The following is a 19182-nucleotide window of genomic DNA, read 5'->3' on the forward strand; positions in this document are numbered from 1 at the left end:
TGCACAGAGCACTCTGGGTAATGTTCTCAAAAGCCCTTAAGTGACTTAGATGCCTAAGCCACTTATGGCCAGATTGTCAAAGGGATTTAGGCACCTGCACATACAGCTAGGCATCTAATAGGATTGTCAAAAGCCCTTAAGCAGCTTAGGTGCCTAACTCCCCTTTCAATCACCACTCAGGGGCTTTTTCCAATTGCAGTAGGTGCCGATCTGCAGCGTTAGGAGACTAAAGAGCTTCGACACTCTGGCTCTTAGGCACTGTTGGATATTTTACTCAACAGTGGTGTTAACCTGCAGCCACTTCAGCAAAGAGACAAAGTGTGGTTATCCCCTTGGACAGATGGGGAAACTTGAGGCCCAGAAAGTCCATCATATAGTGCACTCCCTGGCAGACCTGGTTCATTTTTTAACCCTCTGATAGATGGGAAGACAGTTTAGTTTTGCTGTCTACAGCCAATAATAGTGCAAACCAAACCTACTGGAGACATCCATGGGGTTTAAGTACTAGACCGTTTGCACTGATGTAAGCTCTTTGGGGCAAGGACTGTCTTTTTGGGCTGTGTTTGCAAAGCACATTGGGGTCCTGGGACTGCTAGTGGCTACTGTAATAAACATAATACACACTCACAATAGTGCTTGAGCTAAAGGGTCTGCTCTCCCAATGCACAGCTGAAATATTGTCCATCGCCTTTTCTGCAGACTAGCCCCTCCTCACGCAGGACAAAGACCCATCTCCCAGCCTAGGTATGATGGGTATCCATCTCTTTCCCTGTATTTGTATAGAGCAGTGGCTCTCAATCTCTCCAGCCTACTGTACCCCTTTCAGGAGTCTAATTTGTCTTGAGTACCTCCAAGTTTCATCTTACTTAAAAACAACTTGCTTACAAAATGAGACCTAAAAATACAAAAGTGTCACAGCACGCTATAACTGAAAAACTGCTGACTTTCTCCATTTGACCATATAATTATCAAATACATCAACTGGAATATAAATATTGTATCAAGTATCAGAGGGGTAGCCGTGTTAGTCTGTATCCACAAAAACGATGAGGAGTCATGCATTTGAAGAAGTGGGTTTTTTACCCACGAAAGCTTATGCCCAAATAAATCTGTTAGTCTTTAAGGTGCCACCAAACTCTTCATTGTTTTTATAAAGATTGTTCTTCCATTTTAGGGTATAGTTTATAGAATAATATAAACAAGTCATTGCCTGTATGAAATTTTAGTTTGTACTGACTTTTTATGTAGCCTGTTGTAAACTAGGCAAATCTCTAGATGAGCTGATGGACCCCCCTGTAAGAGCTGTGTATCCCCAGGGGTACACGTACCCCTGGTTGAGAACCACTTGTATAAGGCTCTATCAGCTAGCCTGAACCTGCTCTGTTCTCCCACCTTGCCCTGAATATTAAGTCTGATATTTTGAAGCATTATATCATGTTTGTTGCTTTCCTCTGAGCTCTTTCCTGTTTGTCTTTGGTAGTTGCAGACTGATTCATTAGCAAGTCTTTTCTATCCAGGAGACCAGGCCAAATCCCTGATACAGAAGACGGCATACGCCTCATGCCAATCATTCATTCACTGCCAGTTCAAATAGACATCTGCTGAAGGAACGCTTTCAGACACACTGGCATCTAGTTTACAGGGGAGGGCATGAACAAGCAGCAATCCACCTGCAGATTGCTAGGAGAGCCAGAACCTCCTCTCTGCTGAGTTCTAGGACTAAACTCTGCTTTCAGACATGTATGCAGCTGGTTGAATTTGACTCATAAATTTGTTTTTTTTTTTCATTTAAATTCAATGAGATTTGCTCTCCTAAGGTGCTTTGAAAATCCCACCCAGCAAAGTTCTCCTGGGATGTTTGAGTCAAGCTGGGTTTGTTCCATCTCATGCATCCTCACCAGCCATGAGCTCTGTGGGGCAAACTGGGCCCTTAGCAACATATGGGCAACCCCATTGTCTGTAGCTGATGCCTTGATGATGTTATTAGTAATAGTATTAGAATATCGCCTAGAGTTCCCAACAAAGATCAGCGCTCCCTCGGGCTAGATGCTGTACAAACACATAGCAAGAGACAGTCCCTGCCACAAAGAGCTTGAAATCTCAGTAGCTAAGAAACACAAAAGCTGGGAAGGGAAGCAAAGTTGAAGTGACTCACACAGCTGCAGAGCCAGTTGGGAATTTTTTGACTCTACGCTCCCCATGGAAATGCACAGATGAGATGAGCATGCTTTGTAGTGTCACTCGTACAGCTGGGGAAAAGGTGCAGGTCAAAGCAATCTAGACTGTCCGGTGAATTGAAGAAATCCATTTTGTTTTTGGATTGGGGATTCCAGCCTGGGTCTCCCTAACCCCCAGACTAAAGACGGTATGGGGGACGGGAGGGGGAGAAAGCAGCAACATGCCCACTTCTTCCTCCTCCTCTGCCTGATTCGGGAATGGCCAAAATGATTTGTGTCAAATTTGCACATAGCGTTGGGTCGACCAAAACTCCATTTGTCAGAGAAAGAAACTATACGTCTGAAAAAGTTCACCCAGGTCTAGCTACTTTATTCCTTTATTACTTGTTTGTGGTCCTACTTGCAAACGTGATTAGCTATAAATGGAATCTTATTACTTGGGGAATCGTCTCTCTATATTTCGCTGACTTGAGGGGGGAAAATCAAATTTTAACTGATTTTTACTCCCCTTAGCTCTGCAGAACTAACACTACTCTGGGAGTACAAACAAGAGTCTATTTCCCTTTAGTGCATCATCAATAGCGCTGGGTAATACATTCCGATCATTTTCCCCATCTGCAACTTTAATTGATTGCTAAAGTGTATCAAAAAGCACAATTTGGCTGGCCGGATCTTTATCCCTGGAAATGATGGGCGGGAAGGAAAGAATCCAGCTAGACTCTCCGATTGTATAGGAGTTTGCAGGGCTGGCAATTAGAGGCTTTTTACTTGCAAATGATGCCCATCTGATCTGGAGTCAGTGAGTTCAAATAAACCCAAACCCCCACAACGGCATTTTGAACAGAGTTGCTTTTAAGAGGAGAGCTACTCATTGGCTATATTTCTCCGCCTGCAAGGATAGCGCGCTACAGAAGCCAGGGATTGAAGCCATTAGCTTTTTATTGAAACTCATTTTTCAAATCACACACAAAAAGCAAAACCACAAAGACGAGAAGGTGCAAAATGGCAGGTCAATATTGTGAGGATCCCAGCACTTCTGACAGCCAGATCACACACTCCCACTCAGTAGCATAGGCAGGCAGGCTGAGCACCGCACTGCTGGTCACGTGGAATCATCTGCCTTTTGCCGATCCTTTCCCCTTAGGACTTCATTAAAAGCTGCTGGGTAACCGAGCATATTTCAGAATTGGGCTCTCTCAGCAAAAAGCGTTTTTGGGTTCTATTTCCTACTCTGCGGGTCCGATTCTTCTCTCAGCTAGCGAGGTGTCAATCGGCAGGAGCTCCTTGGAAGCAAACCGAGCTGTGCTGGGATGAAACCAGCATGAGAGGAGAATCAGACCCGCCACTTCTATTTTCACAGCAGAAACTGAGATCGTTATGAGCTCCAAGTCCGTTGAACCAGAGGGAGTCTGGTGCAATCTAAGCACGCTCTCCCCGGAACAGAGGCATTATTCAGGGAGGCCGAGCATCGGCCAGTTGAGGCACAAAAGCTAAGAGGCATTCACAGCAGCAGAGACGTCTTCCCATCTCAGTGGCTGGGGCTTAAACTCCTGAGTATGGTGGTGGTGACTCCTTGGGGGGCAGTTCTACAGCTTCCTCATATGACGGCAGCATGACCTGGAAGGAAGAAATCGTTAGAGCCCCGGCCTTGCTCTGGAAACAGGAAACTGTTTCAATTGGATTTGACCTCATGTGTGTTTCTTTCCCCAGGGCAAAGGAGTGGGGAGGGAGCGCCATGGCTTATGAAGGACAGAGGACTGGAAAATGAAGGTAACGACTGAACCTAGAACCTCTGAATCAAAAGACAGAAAACGCTACAGCCTGAGCTAGATGACCCAGCTCTGTTAGTGCAACAACAGTAGCAAATTCATAAGCTTCTTGTGTAGTCCAGCCACAAGACTCAGACCCACGTTTGGGCTCCACACTCTCCCAGCTGGACAGTTATTAGAATTGGTTGAAATTTCCAATTTGAGACACAAAAACAACAAAAAATGTTTCAACTCAATTTTTCACAACTGTTTTTTTGGGGGGTGGGTTTTTTTTTGTGGGGGGCTTTTCAACGATCTTGATTATCAATCTATTTTGATGGCGTGTCCTTATGTTTTTTGGAATGGCCTTTCAGCAGCTACACACACAATCCTGGAGCAGTTTCTGCTAAAATGGTCAGCAGTGAAATAGTTGAAAATATTCCAGTTGGGCTTCGGCATTCACACCCCATTGAAATGAATGGGGATCTATTGCAGCTCACTTAGATGCCAATCCAGCAAAGAACTTACCTTTGAGTTTAAGCACGTGCATAGTCCTATTGACTTCAGCGAGACTGCTTAGATTCTCAAAGTTCAGCACTTGCTTAAGTGCTTTTCCAGGGCAAGGCCTTAGAACAACTGATTCAGGCTACCCAGATACTCAGCTGGGGCAGGAATCGATCTAAGTTACGCCACTTCAGCTACGTGAATAACGTAGCTGAAGTCGACGTACTTAGACCTACTAAGACCTACTCACTGAGGTGTTTTCACTGCTGCCACTCCCCTGCCGACTCCGCCTGTGCCTCTCGCGGCAGTGGAGTACAGGAGTCGACGGGAGAGCGCTCGGGGGTCGATTTATCGCGTCTAGACTTAACACGATAAATCGACCCCCCGCTGGATTGATCGCTGCTTGCCGATCCGGCGGGGAGTGTAGACAGACCCTAAGTATCATTCAAGAAACTCTGATGAGGTTCAACAAGAACAAGTACAGAGTCTGGCACTTAGGAAGGAAGAATCCTATGCACTGCTACAGACTAGGGACCGAGTGGCTAGGCAGCAGTTCTGCAGAAAAGGACCTGGGGATTACAGTGGACGAAAGCTGGATATGAGTCAGCAGTGTGCCCTTCTTGCCAAGAAGGCCAATGGCATATTGGGCTGTATTAGTAAGAGCATTGCCAGCAGATTGAGGGAAGTGATTATTCCCCTCTATTTGGCACTGGTGAGGCCACTCCTGGCGTATTGTGTCCAGTTTTGGTCCCCCCCACTAAAGAAGGGATGTGGACAAATTGGAGAGAGTCCAGTGGAGGGCACGAAAATGATCAGGGGGCTGGGGCACATGACTTACAAGGAGAGGCTGAGGGAGCTGGGGTTATTTAGTCTGCAGAAGAGAAGAGTGAGGGGGCATTTGATAGCCACTTTCAACTACCTGAAGTGGGGTTCCAAAGAGGATGGAGCTCGGCTGTTCTCAGTGGTGGCAGATGACAGAACAAGGAGTAATGGTCTCAAGTTGCAGTGGGGGAGGTCTAGGTTGGATATTAGGAAACACTATTTCACTAGGAGGGTGGTGAAGCACTGGAATGGGTTACCTAGGGAGGTGGTGGAATCTCCATCCTTAGAGGTTTTTAAGGCCCGGATTGACAAAGCCCTGGCTGGGATGATTTAGTTGGGGTTGGTCCTGCTTTGAGCAGGGGGTTGGACTAGATGACCTCCTAAGGTGTTTTCCATCCCTGATCTTCTATGATTCTATTATTCTATCTCCTGCAATAGAGAAGCCTTGATTCAGCACTACACTACTCCAGTTTTTCATGCATCCCAGTGTAACTCCACTGACTTAAATCGTTTTACACCACATTAAAACTGGAGTAATGTGGGGGTGCATCAGACCTCTAATGGAGGTTAATGGAAGCTTCAATTCTGCATGAAGTAATCTGGGCTGGTGTGCCCCATTTCCATCCACACCCTGCCCTTTTTGTGATGGACACCAGGAGCTGGCGTTCGGGACGTCTCACCTTCTCAGCAAACTCTGGCAGGACTTTCACCTCCTCGCTCTTGCTGGCTTTAATGTACTTGTAGCATCTCAAGACGCATTTGAACATGTAGGCCTGAAAATCAAAGGGGAAAAGGGCTCTGTCATTGCGTTACTGCTTTTTCATTCCTGACCACAATCAGTCACTGCTATACTGCCCTAGATCTGCCATGGTACTGCTGCCATTCCTGTGAATTGGAGGCCCTAAAGTACTGTCCACCACACTCTCTGGGGCCCTGACGCAGCTGTCTCACCATGGGTCCTTCACCTGGGACATGGAAGCTCTGCCCTGTTGAATGCCCACCTCTGAGTGGCCCAAGGAGTGCCGGAAGCTCCCTAAAAGTGTGGGGGGCCACCGGTGCCTGAACCATGGTCGCGCCCTCTGCACTGCCCCTTCCCCTGAGGCTCCACCCCCACACCGCCCCTTCTCCCTGAACCCCTGCGTCATCCCTTCTCCCCGAGCCCCCACCCTCACACCCATTCCCCCCGAGGTCCCGCCCTTGCGCCTCTTCTTGTCCTAGAGCCCCACCCTCGAACCATTCCTTTCCTTCAGGCCCTGCCCCCACCCCACCTCTTCCCCCAAAGACCCCACCCTCCACTCACTCCTCTCTGCCCCCTCCCCTGTCGCTCGCCCTTACAGCTGGTGAAAAATGATGGGACCATAGTCCCCTGGAACACCCTATTCTGGTGCCCCTGCCACACAGGTCTTGATTCTGCAAGGTGATGTGGTTAAAGTTAAGGAAGTGCTTTCAGGCTTTGATGGATCAAGGACAAGATTGGCCAACAGAACTGAGCCCAAAATTGGATGGAAGGTCAATGTATTTTGCTTTGATTTTTTTTTTCCAAGTGGGGCAGTTGCCCAGAAAAAGCACCGTGGGCCATAACCTTTGCCTCACAGCCCTCTGGGAGAAACACGAAGGATACTTTCCAACAGGAATGGACCTGAAAGTTTTGCCCATTCAATTTATTATACTTTCATTAGTTCCACTTTTCAGGTAAAACAGCCTCTGGCCTTGGAGAGTTTTACAAGATGAAATAAATAGAGTTTTTCTAGGAAAATGGATCAATTGACAGACTGCGGCCCAAGACAACGTAACATATTAAATAAACATTTGCTTTACTATGAGCAGCGAGGCAAAGTCATGCATCTCTTATTTTTATTGGCGTGTGCTTTAGAATGCACTTTGGAATGTGCTTTGCAATAAACCCCAAACAGAGCATCAGCAAAAGAGCGAGGATGGGATTTTCAAATGAGCCGAAGGGAGTTAGATGCCCCAATCATAAACCACTGAGAGAAACGCTCTTTTCTGGGACAACACAGATCACAAAGCTGCAGCCAAAGCATGTGGGAGCTGAGGCCAAACATTCTCAGTCCAGGGGATGCAGCTGTGGTACAAACTTCCAAAGGAGATCAGGTGAATCCAGGGCCTGAGCATCTTTAGGAAACGCTGCAAAACCCTGTTCTTGGAAAGGCCTTTGTGCTGTAACAATGGCACTTCACAACCCTGTCCCTGCCTCCTGCTCATAAACCCCACCGCGGACACCCTTTCAACCCAATACACCCGCCCAACCAAGCAACTGAAACGATTACCCTGAAACAAATCAACCAACCACACACACACACACAGATCCCACCCCAAGCAGAATTTTTTACCCCAAAAAGGGAAAAGTGCCAGATAGAATCATAGAATCTCAGGGTTGGAAGGGACCTCAGGAGGTCATCTAGTCCAACTCCCTGCTCAAAGCAGGACCACAAATTCCACTAAGAACTTTGCTATTGATTTTACATGGCATGTGCCATGGTAGTGGGTCACAATATAATACCCTGAAATAGAGAGAGAGACTCCATTGAAATTCGTAGGGACTTGGGCGTCTAAATCTCTTAGATTCCATTGCAAATCTCGGCCTATTGGACAGAGCTTGCAATCCATGATATCAGCTGGAGAATCTTGCCTACATGCTCGGGGTTCTGCTGATCGCCATATTTGGGGTCGGGAAGGAATTTTCCTCCAGGGTAGATTGGCAGAGGCCCTGGAGGTTTTTCGCCTTCCTCCGCAGCATGGGGCAGGGGTCACTAGCTGGAGGATTCTCTGCTACTTGAAGTCTCTAAACCACAGGATTTGGGGACTTCAACAGCAGAGTCAAGGGAAAGGGTAGGGACGGCTTTGTGGCCTGCATCATGTGGGAGGTCAGACTAGATGATCATAATGGTCCCTTCTGACCTTACAGTCTATGAGTCTATGAGTCTATCTGCACTGAAGGTGATGATGGAATTTGCCCGAATTTCAGCCGGTTTCAGTGACAGCGGAATCTTCCCCTAAAAAAGCTGACTGTGTTTGAAAAATGCCAAGTACGCCCAGGTTAGGCTCTGAATTCGGGGTCATCCGTTCGTAGGATCACTCAGGGGAATATCGGTTTGCAAATAAAGAAGGAAGCAAAATTCGAGGCCTGCCGCTATGTCCTTGGGGAGGGCAGTTTTATTGTTGGTTAGAAACTCAGTTAAAATCATCTTTCAGCCTAACAGGAGGATGACTGAATATAAGCCATTCAGGCCAGGCCAAAGGGAGTTAGGCACATATCTGCCATCCAAATTCTCTTAGGTACCTTATGAAATCCCAGTCTAAAAGCTCCTTTGCATTGTGGGTGAGGATCCAACTGGAGGGTGCTGGTGGTGTTGGGCAATTTTGTTGGGGGTGGGGGAGCTTGTCCTAGGAGCTGTGGGACTCAGGAGGACGAGAGCGCTGGGTGGGAGGAGGATGAACTGGATGGTGTGATGGGGTGTGCCCCCCCCCCGAGCCCTGACAGGGTTAACGAGTGCCTGAGAGGCCAGTTAGGTTACCTGGCATCACCTGTGAGAGGGAGGGCCAGTGTTAATTGAGAGTGAAGGCCAGCAGGGGAAGGGCTGGGGTACAAGATAAAGCCAGGACACTGAAAGGAGAAAGAGGCCTGCAAAGACAGGAGTCTGCAGCTACTCTCCGGGAGGAGGGAGGTCACCCAGAGCAAGCCCGGCGGGAGAGGGAGCACCGGGATCCTGCCCTGGAATCAAGGGTCTGACACTAGGCAAGGAGGGAGTGACGGCACCATGGGACTAGGGTAGGCTCCCATGGCAAACCCAGAAGCAGGCAAGAAAACATAGAGAAGGCTAAAAGGTAGGAAGGAGCTCAGGAAAAGATGGGGACTGAGGACCTGGATTGCTGGTCATAGGGTCCCCGGGCTGGAGCCCCTGGCTTAGTGGCATAAAGGCCTGAGCTGGGGCTGAACACCAGCTGGAGATGCCATTCAGACAATTGGACTCAATAACCCTGGAAAGGGCGACCTGACCAGAGGGCCAAGTGACCAGCAAGGGAGCACTTGACAGAGCGAGAGCTGCAGTCCCCGACCTGGGCACCAGGAGGCGAGCTAGCCAGGAGTGGTGCCTTGTGACAGACGGGCAGTCATGGGAGGCAAGGGAGGCACATGCCGGGCTAGGATAAGGCTGAGCACTTATCACTAGCTGATGGAGTGGTGTAGGGAGATGGGAGAGTGGAGGGAGCTGAGTGAGGAGATGAGACCGGCCAGGTCTGTGACATTTGGATCAAACCCCTCATTGCCCAGCCAGGACAACAGGAACAATCCCAGCAAATTTGGGATCTGGTCACTCTAGCCACTGAGGAAGAGAGAAGCACGAGCACATGTATCTGTGCACATTTATTTGCAAGCAAAAGGCTTGCAGGCCACAGCCCTGGGGGGGTTGCTAAGAGTGTCACTCAGAGCCTCCACACTAGCGTCTCGTTCGATACGTCTACACAGCCCACGGAATCATAGAATCATAGAATATCGGGGTTGGAAGGGACCTCAGGAGGTCATCTAGTCCCACCCCCTGCTCAAAGCAGGACCAATTCCCAACTAAATCATCCCAGCCAGGGCTTTGTCGAGCCTAACCTTAAAAATCTCTAAGGAAGGAGGTTACAACACCTCCCTAGGGAACCCATTCCAGTGCTTCACCACCCTCCTAGTGAAAAAGTTTTTTCCTAATATCCAACCTAAACCTCCCCCACTGCAACTTGAGACCATTACTCCTTGTTCTGTCATCTGCTACCACTGAGAACAGTCTAGATCCATCCTCTTTGGAACCCCCTTTCAGGTAGTTGAAAGCAGCTATCAAATCCCCCCTCATTCTTCTCTGCAGACTAAACAATCCCAGTTCCCTCAGACGCTCATCAGAAGTCATGTGCTCCAGCCCCTAATCATTTTTGTTGCCCTCCACTGGACTCTTTCCAATTTTTCCACATCCTTCTTGTAGTGTGGGGCCCAAAACTGGACACAGTACTCCAGATGAGGCCTCACCAATGTCGAATAGAGGGGAATGATCACGTCCCTCGATCTGCTGGCAATGCCCCTACTCATACAGCCCAAAATGCTGTTAGCCTTCTTGGCAACAAGGGCACACTGTCGATTCATATCCAGCTTCTTGTCCACTGTAACCCCTAGTTCCTTTTCTGCACAACTGCTGCCTAGCCACTCGGTCCCTAGCCTGTAGCAGTGCATGGGATTCTTCCGTCCTAAGTGCAGGACTCTGCACTTGTCCTTGTTGAAAGGTCGACAGACTTGGGCTCGTGTTAACGCGCTGAAAATATCTGCGTAGACAGCGCTTTAAGTGCCAGCTCAGGCTGGAGTCCCTCCCTCTCCCCAGGCTTCAGCGCCCAAGGCGCGCCATCTACACAGCTACATTTAGTGCCCAGGCGTGAGCTCGAGACTGTCGAATCAGATCATTCCGCGGGCTGTGTAGACGAACCGACTGAGTGAAACTGTGGAGACGAACCCGGGAAGGAAAGGTAAAATACTGGCTGCCTTCTTCTTTCAGCGCCACAGGTGGCAGGTGCATAGAACATTTCTGGTACGCTCCATCTATCCTGGAGATAAGGAGCTATAATGCTCACAGCACAGAAGCAAGGCATCTCATCTGGTTATGGGGCAGATTATGCTTGGCCATGGGGTAGGTGGACGACAGGGAGAAAGAGGGGGAGCTTCCCTGTCCTTTTGTCCCCCCACAAAGGGACCAGCAACAATTGCTGTCCCTTCTAGCACCACTAGGGATGCTGACCACCCCAAAGAAGCGGGAAAGGAGCCCACCAGATAGGTCAGAATTGCTCGAGAATCCTTCCGGAAGTGCTCTTGGAGAGGGCGGATCCCACTGATTTCAGCAGGAGCTGTGGGCGTGTATCTCAGGGCAAGATTCCACCCTAGCTGTATGTATGGCCCAATATTATGGGTCTTACTCTTCCTTCAGGCAGCTGAGTTCATCTGCAGTAGGACAAACTGTAACACCTTGCTGGGGTGCTGATGGTGCAGAGCACTGACAAGAACAGGCCCCGAACCTGTGAAATCTCTACAGTCTAGGCCCCTAGAGTTTCAGAATCAAAGCAAATGTCCTCTCTCACCCAGACACACCAGAGGTTTTTCAGGTGGATTCCATAGGAGATGTGACCCAAGCTCTCTGGTATCTCTCCCCCTGGCTGTATCAAATATTGATCATGATCTTACCGGGATGTTTAGAAGGCCCAGACACGGTCACTTCAGCACGTCATTCAGCTCCGACTCTTGCTAAAGTTGCCGGGAGTTCCCTGCATTTAATCTTAAAACCCAGGCTGCATTCTAAGCATAGCTGTCTGCATCGTGTTTATAGACCCCTGCTCTGATTTGCAGACCTCCTGGGTGCGCAGAGCATGGATGCCAAAGAGAAACGGCTCTGCGGCTCATTTCCTTCACTGCCACTTGTAGCTCCACTAGGCAGTGAAATTAGCACCAGACTGGCAGTCCCAGTTGGTTACCCAGTCTCTTCGACCCATCCAGCAGCACGGCACCAGCCGTAGGGAGAAATAATACAGAGCAAGCAACGGGGCGGTTTGGGGCTGCCAAGGTGCCATCAGATGTAATGAGACATGGCCCTAGGCCACCGTGCCCAGATGGCATTGGACTGAATTGAGGGGAAGGCGTGCCAGGAGCATGGCAATTGGGGTGAATGCATGTCATGTAATTCTCATTGCTGGCAATCTGGCAATAGGCTCAGGGGGTGCTGAAGTGCCCAGGCCTGGTCTCATGCTAATAAAGAACTAATCGTCATAAGAAATGACACTGACGATTGTTAAAGTACGTTCAAAATCCCCACCTGCCTCCCGTTCCCCACCATGCCTGCAGATTAGTTTCTGATCGCTCGTCTGCCCTTTTTCCTGTGAGTGGTGGAGGGGAAGTTAGTTACCTTTATGATACAGCATATTTAAGTCTTCATCAGACCCGGGTAACTATTAGTGGCTGGGGAGGAAATATACAGCTCTGGAAGGATATGCTCTGCAATTCTGGCCTCTGTTTTCCTCCTCTCCCGTACGCCCGTAATCTCCAGAAAAGCCTGTAGAGCGTCACTTGAACAATAGGTAATAATTGTAATAATACCAACAACACTTTGCATCTCTAAAGCTTTCTTCACCTGAGGATCTCAAAGCACTTGCTAACGATCGCCTCTCCCTGCCCCAGAGGATAGATAAGTATAACATCTAGCACTTTGCCATAGATGGCAAAGCACTGCTCATCTTTGATATATTTAGCCTCCCGTGCTCCATTTCACAGATGGGTAACTGAGGCACAGAGAGCCTACGCAACTCAATGTCAATGTCCGAGGGAAACGGTGGGAGCAAGGGACCTGTCTGGTTTTAAGATTAAGTTAGATAAGTTTATGGAGGGAATGGTTTAATGGTAAAACATAGTAGCCAAGGAATACCAAGCAATGGTAGGTAAATAGTACAATGGCTAACAGGGGTCAGGCTAGAGACTCTTGCCTAAATGCTCGGGGTCTTACTGATCGCCATATTCGGGGTCGGGAAGGAATTTTCCTCCAGGGTAGATTGGCTGAGCCTCTGGAGGTTTTTCGCCTTCCTCCGCAGCATGGGGCAGGGATCTCTAGCAGGAGGGTCTCTGCCAATTGAAGTCACTAAAACACAGGATTGGGGACTTCAACAGTGGAGTCCAGGGAAGGGGTAGGGACGGTTTTGTGACCTGCAGCATGCAGGGGGTCAGACCAGATGATCATAATGGTCCCTTCTGACCTTAAAGTCTATGAGTCTATGAGTCACACAGGAAATCTACGACACAGCAGGGAACTGCACCCACGTCTTCTACATTGTAGGCTAGTGCCCTCACCACTGGGCCGTCTGGCTCACTTTGCACATGGGAAACCCAAGGCACAGAGTGGTTAAGCAACTTGCTACAGGTCACCCAGGAAGTTAGTGGCAGACAGGGGACTAAACCTCATGTGTCATGACTAGGGCCCTACCAATTTCATGGCTGTGAAAAATGTGTCACAGACCATGAAATAAGCCCTTCCCCATGAAATCTGATCCCCCCCCCTTGCTGCTGGGAGCGCCCCGCTCCTAGCTGCAAGTCCCTGCTGGGCTCAGAAGGGACAGGACTTGTCCTTCCCTTGCATGGCAGCTGTGGGGGGAAAAAGGGGGAGATCAGACCCACTTTCGGGTCCCTTTTGGGTTGGGACTCCCACTGTTATAACGCTGTGAAATTTTAGAGGTAAACAGCTGAAAACATGAAATTGACCAATTTTAAAACCCTTTGGCTATGAAATTGATCCAAATGGACTGTGAATTTTGCAGGGCCCTAGTCCTGACCCCCTCTTCTCTCGCCAATAGCCTGCTTTCCTGCATGCCGTGCTCTGTTTTGGAGTGGAGTGTAGAGGACAGAGCTATGGGGCAGTAATGTCAAGTTAGAAGGCGAACAGATGGCACCAGATATACAGGACCGACGATGTTGGAATGGAAGGACAATAAATGTTTGCAATGGGCCATTAGGCAAGGCAATTGAGGCAAAAAGATCCTGGGCTGGCCCAGTGGGCCTTGAGATGCTCTCCTGGGGGGGCGGGGACAGTGAATTGAAACCGGTGAGCCTAAATGGACCAAATGGCGTTTTTAGATCTACCATGTTTCCGTTTGTAACCATGGTCCTCATCAAAACTCTATCGCTTGGAACTTGTCCCTTATTTGAATAGCTACGGCTGCCTCTGCATCCAGCCCTCAGTGTCATTATGCACTGGAGGAAAGTGAAGGGAATATCACAGCATCCGGATTGTGGAGCTCTAGGTGATGGGTCTTTGTCAATTTCAGGGAGCAGAGTTGCATTCTGCTGTCAGTCAGGAGTAGCCGAGATTCACCTGCCATTGCCACGGCGACCAAGAGCCCGGTCAAAGGTGAATTTAATCTGAGAAGCAGGAGTAACTTCCTAACAGTGAGCTCAGTCAGGCAGTGAGATAACCTCACAGGGATGCGATAAAAGTCCCATCTCTTAGGTCCTTGTCGTCCCCTCTCTGTACCCATCTGTTGTCTCTTGTCTACAATTGTAAACTCTTTGGGCCAGGAACTATCTTTTGGTTCTTTGTTTGTACAGCACCTAGCACAATGTACTCCTACATGCCACGTGGTGATGATGATGCTAGTCGTTCTCAACCTCTTACATGCAGTGACCCCATATTACAACAGACAAAAGTTTCCGGATTCCCCTTCATGTGGCCATAAACAAAAAGCATTCCGGCACACATCACTGAAATCTATTTGTGACACTACCCCCTCGTAGGGCCCAAGTCTCCTCTCACTAGCACTAGGGTAACTCTATTGACTCCACTGAAGTTAATCTTGATTTGCACCAGTTGAGGTTCAACCCCAGGGTATTTCGACTCCTCTCGTGCACAATGCCTTGGTGAGCAAGTGACCATGTTGAAGTCAGTTGCTATTATCACATCCCCCAGCAAAGAAATCAGCTACTCACTGGGCACCAGCCCTAGCCTTGCACAACGTAAGAGTTATTCATGCCACTATGGGCCGGATCTTCACCTGGTGCAGATTGGCATCACTCCATTGAAATCTGGATTTTACTGGTGTAACGCACACACACGCTGGCATTATACTGCCCCGGCACATTTTCCATCTCAGAGGAGTTGAGTTACATTCACACACCCTTCTGTCTATTGTCTCCAGCACACGAGGAGGAAAGCTTTGTGGTGAAAATCCATGATATGTTACATACCCATCTAGCTAAACATGTAGTAAATTCAAGCGGAGTTCTATTTGCCAGGGGCACTAAGCCTTCTCCTGGAATGCCCCTAGTGCTCTGCCAGTCCTACCAGTCAGATTTCCACGCTGCCCCCAGGCCCCACTCCCTGCTCTGCTAATATTAAAAGATATGATGAAGTCATGTCAGGAGTGCAATCAGATAAGACATTGTGCTTCATATTGGCTAGCCTGGCTGCCTGGGAAGAATCTTAATAAAAAAAAATCTCCACTTGACAAATAGCATTTTCATTCAGGTAGCATCTGCTGGAATAGCTGGAGATGTCTGTGGTTTTCTGAAGTGGTCTGAAACTAGTCAATGAAAAGCCTGTTCTCTGAGCCATCAAGAGATGAATAGAAAACTCCACTGCAAAAGGATTTTCTAAAAGATAAGGGGGATTTAGGAGTTGGTGGGCTTTTAATTACATTTTAGGGTTGCACCAGCCCGCAGCGTAGTTGGTGTGAACTGGAGTAAACTCCACCGATGTGAATGCAGCTACACCGATTTTAACCAGCCAAGAATCTGACCCACCCACTGTGTTCTTATCTGATTTATTTTGGCACGCAACAGCCAATCCCCCCCTCCATCTTTTGTTCCCAACTCATGACGCCCCTGGAGGTTGATGCACTAGTGTCATCTATAAAGCGTGGGGAGAGAGGGAGCCTTAGAGAGATTTTGTTTCATTTTTGCAGACTGCAGAGGTAGCGATCAGAATCATTTGAATCTCAGACCTCTCTCTTACACTTGTCTCCAGTATCTAAGCTCCGCTTTACATGCACACCTCCTGTTGAGCTTGGTAAGTGCCTCCTAATGGCAGGACTGGAGAGGAGGAGCAAATTCCTCATGTCTCAAGGGGCAGCAAAGTTTTGCTCAACCTTCCTGGGACACCAGGCGATATGGCAGGTTACCTTTAGCAGGAGGACAGCGATGAATGTGATGGTGAAGGTGATCATCACTTTGGCATATTCCTCGGAAGACAACTTCTCCTGGCTGGGCATGAAGCTCTGAAAGGAAAGGGAAGTGCCCATGATAGTCATATGTCTTTATTCCAACATCAAGGGCCAGATTAAATCAGTTGACAATTTCGGTTTGATTCCTTGGAGACACATTCCTTGCTTTCCCTCTTACCAGGGAAAGCTTTCATGACTTAAAGGACCAAACATTCTGGTTCTGCTGAAGTGGGAGAGTAGTAATCCATAAGGGACTGTTTTTCATTTCCTGTTGATAACCAAGTGTCTGCCAATGCTTCGGGGCCTGTATCGGGGCTTTGATTAACCCTGGCTGGATCTAGCCCCCACCTTTGATTGCACCCACTCTGATAGGGATATGTGTAATAGCAGGTCTATGGGCAAAATGCCTTGCTCTGATCAGCAAAGGCAGATCGGGGGCGGGGAAATCAACCCCCAACATATTTAGGCCAAAAAATACAATATTTTGGCCAAAAACAAATATTTGGATTCTGAAATCCTGCTGCAGTGCTTCCTGGGAGCTATAGTCCAGGTGCCTCATGCTCCCATTCTCTTCAATAGGCCAGGCTCCCTGGTCAGACTACATCTCCCATGATGCACCATGCTGTCCCCTTTGTGCATCAGAAATATTTCTGGTTTTGGCTGAAGTATTTCTTTTTTTTTGACAAAATATTTCAGTTTTCAGATGCTCGATTTTTGAACAAAAACATGTCTGCAGAAAGCAGACACTTTTCATGAAAAATCTAGTTTCACCAAAACCTCAATTTTCCACAGAAAAACAGTTCTGATGGAAAATTTTCAACTGGCCCAAATATTTTCACTTAATCTTAACTCATTGATTTGTTACCTAAAAGTCTGATCCCAACCCATTGAAGTTAATGGCACTTAAGCTTGTGGCTAAAGTTAAGCATGTTTAATTGGTTTGCTGAGTAGGCCTGGACTTGGTACGTGCTTAGGTTAGGGTAGTCAGGTGTCTGGTTTTTGACTGAAACGCCCGGTTGAAAAGGGACCCTGGTTGATCTGGTCAGTACTGCTGACCAGACCGTTAAAAGTTTGGTCGGCGGCGCAGCGGGGCTAAGGCAGGCTCCCTGCCTACCGTGGCTCCCTGCGGCTCCCGGAAGCAGCGTCTGTCCCTCCTCTGGCTCCTACATGTAGGCGTAGCCAGGGGGCTTAGCATGCTGCCGCTGCCCCAAGCACTGGCTCCGCAGCTCCCATTGGCTGAGAACCACGGCCAATGGGAGCTGCGGGCGGAGGGCACCTGTGGATGGGGAAGCGTGCAGAGCCACCTAGACACACCTCCTTGTAGGAGCCAGACCGGGAACATGCTGCTGCTTCTGGGAGCTGCTTGAGGTAAGCGCCGCCCGCAGCTTGCACCCCAACTCTCTCTTGTGCCCCAGCCCTCTGCCCCAGCCCTGATCCCCCTCCTGCCCTCCGAACCCCTCGGTCCCAGCCTGGAGCCCCATCCTGTATCCCAAATCCCCCATCCCTGGTCCCACTCCAGATCCCACACCCCCAGCTGGAGCCCGAACACCCCACACACCTGAATCCCCTGCCCCAGTCCAGAGTCCCCTCATGCACCCTGAACCCCTCATTTCTGGCCCCACCCTGAAACTCACCCCACCAGCCCAGAACCTTTACCGCCTCCCACCCCAAACCCCTCCCTCATCCCGGAGCCCCCTCCCATACTCCGAACCCCTTTGCTCCACCCCCAGCCCGCAGCCCCCTCCTGCACCCCTACCCCCTTTCCCAGCCCAGAACCCCCTCCCACACCCTGAACTCCTCATTTCTGGCCCCACCCCAGAGCCTGCACCCCCATCAGAGCCCTCACCCCCTCCCACACCCCAACTCCCTGAGCCAGCCAAGTGACAATAAGCAAGTGAGTCAGGATGGGGAAAGCGAGAAACAGAGGAAGGAGGGAGTGGAGTGAGCAAGGGCCATATCCTCAGAGAAGGGGCGGGGCAGGGGTGGGGCCTCAGAGAAGGGGCGGGGCCTGGGTGTTCGGTTTTGTGCGAGAAGAAAGTTGGCAACCCTAGCTTAGGTCCTTTGCTGCATCAGAGCTGTAGTGAAGGTGTGTCCTCAGTTGTGCTTTTAAGAAATGATGACTGCACAAGCAAACTGTTAGGGAAGGGCACAGTTATATTGATTAGAAAATCCTACAGACAGAGGTGAAAGTAAGCCGGTACGGCCCGGTACTGTGTACCGGTAAGAGATGGCACACAGCCAACCATACTGGTAGGGGGCAGCTTCCCCAGGGCCCAGCAATTTAAAAGGGCCCAGGGCTCCAGTCCACCACTACCCTGGGCCCTTTAAATCGCTGCTGGAGCCCCAGGATAGCACGGGCGGTGGCAGCTGGGAGCCCCGGGCCCTTTAAATCGCCACCGGGCTGCGCAGAAGGGCTGGCTGGGGAGTCTGCCCCCAGCCCCGCCCCTTCCACCAGAGGCCACACCCCTTCCACCAGAGGCCACGCCCCTTCCACCAGAGGCCCTGCCCCTTCTGGTTGAGCCCACCTCCACCCCACACACACCTTGCTCAGGATCCCGGCTGCCCTGCGTACCGGTAAATCCCTTAAGGTATTTTCACCCCTGCCTTTGGCACTGAGCAGAGCAGAGCTGGGGGTGCTGCTCTAACAGCAAGTATTAAAGAAACATTTTTCATAACAGAAAAAAACCAGGATGAACATTTTGCTGGTTTCCCTACTAGGCTAACGCACAACATGACACTCGCTGTCCAGGCTCATGGTTGGCGTTCATTTATTACCTACCTCTTGGTTCGCCGAGTGGAAATTGAGGTAGTTTGGGACCTCCATGTAGGAACTACAAAGGGTTAAGACGCTCAGACAGAAATCCAGTAATTGCACGGCCAGGAAGGGAACCTTCGTGTGTGCTTTCTACAGAGACAAAAATGTCAGCGTGATCACGGCTTTAGTTTTTGGTTAAATGAAAGAGCCATATTTGTGGGTGTTTCCTGAGCTATAAAGGGCTTGATTCTCCTTTATCCTGCACTTGGGCCTTACTCTCTTTTACGCCACAGCCCCTTTAGGCCACTCCGGCAGTGTAAATAGACCTTCAAGTGGACTCAAGATTAAGTTGCACTTGAAGGTGCCTTTACGCTGCCGAGGTGCTCTAGATTAGATTTTGTCTACACTGCAATCGGAGGTGTGACTGCAGCACGTGTAGACGTAC

At 49.4% G+C, this 19182-nt stretch overlaps 1 protein-coding gene across 1 annotated transcript in view; it reads right to left on the reverse strand.

The window, feature by feature from the left end:
• Positions 1-3098: 3098 nt before the first annotated feature.
• LAPTM5 (lysosomal protein transmembrane 5) overlaps positions 3099-19182 on the reverse strand; it is a 33388-nt gene continuing 17304 nt past the window's right edge. Inside the window, exons 5-8 of the mRNA XM_034754167.1 lie at positions 18762-18887; positions 15941-16036; positions 5932-6024; positions 3099-3794 (exon numbers count right to left, since the gene is read on the reverse strand). Coding sequence (XP_034610058.1) covers positions 3720-3794; positions 5932-6024; positions 15941-16036; positions 18762-18887 — 390 coding nt within the window. The 3' untranslated portion in view covers positions 3099-3719. The remainder of the gene's footprint in view (positions 3795-5931; positions 6025-15940; positions 16037-18761; positions 18888-19182) is intronic.

The sequence above is a fragment of the Trachemys scripta genome, chromosome 20 (assembly GCF_013100865.1).
Source record: "Trachemys scripta elegans isolate TJP31775 chromosome 20, CAS_Tse_1.0, whole genome shotgun sequence".
Classification (NCBI taxonomy): domain Eukaryota; kingdom Metazoa; phylum Chordata; order Testudines; family Emydidae; genus Trachemys; species Trachemys scripta.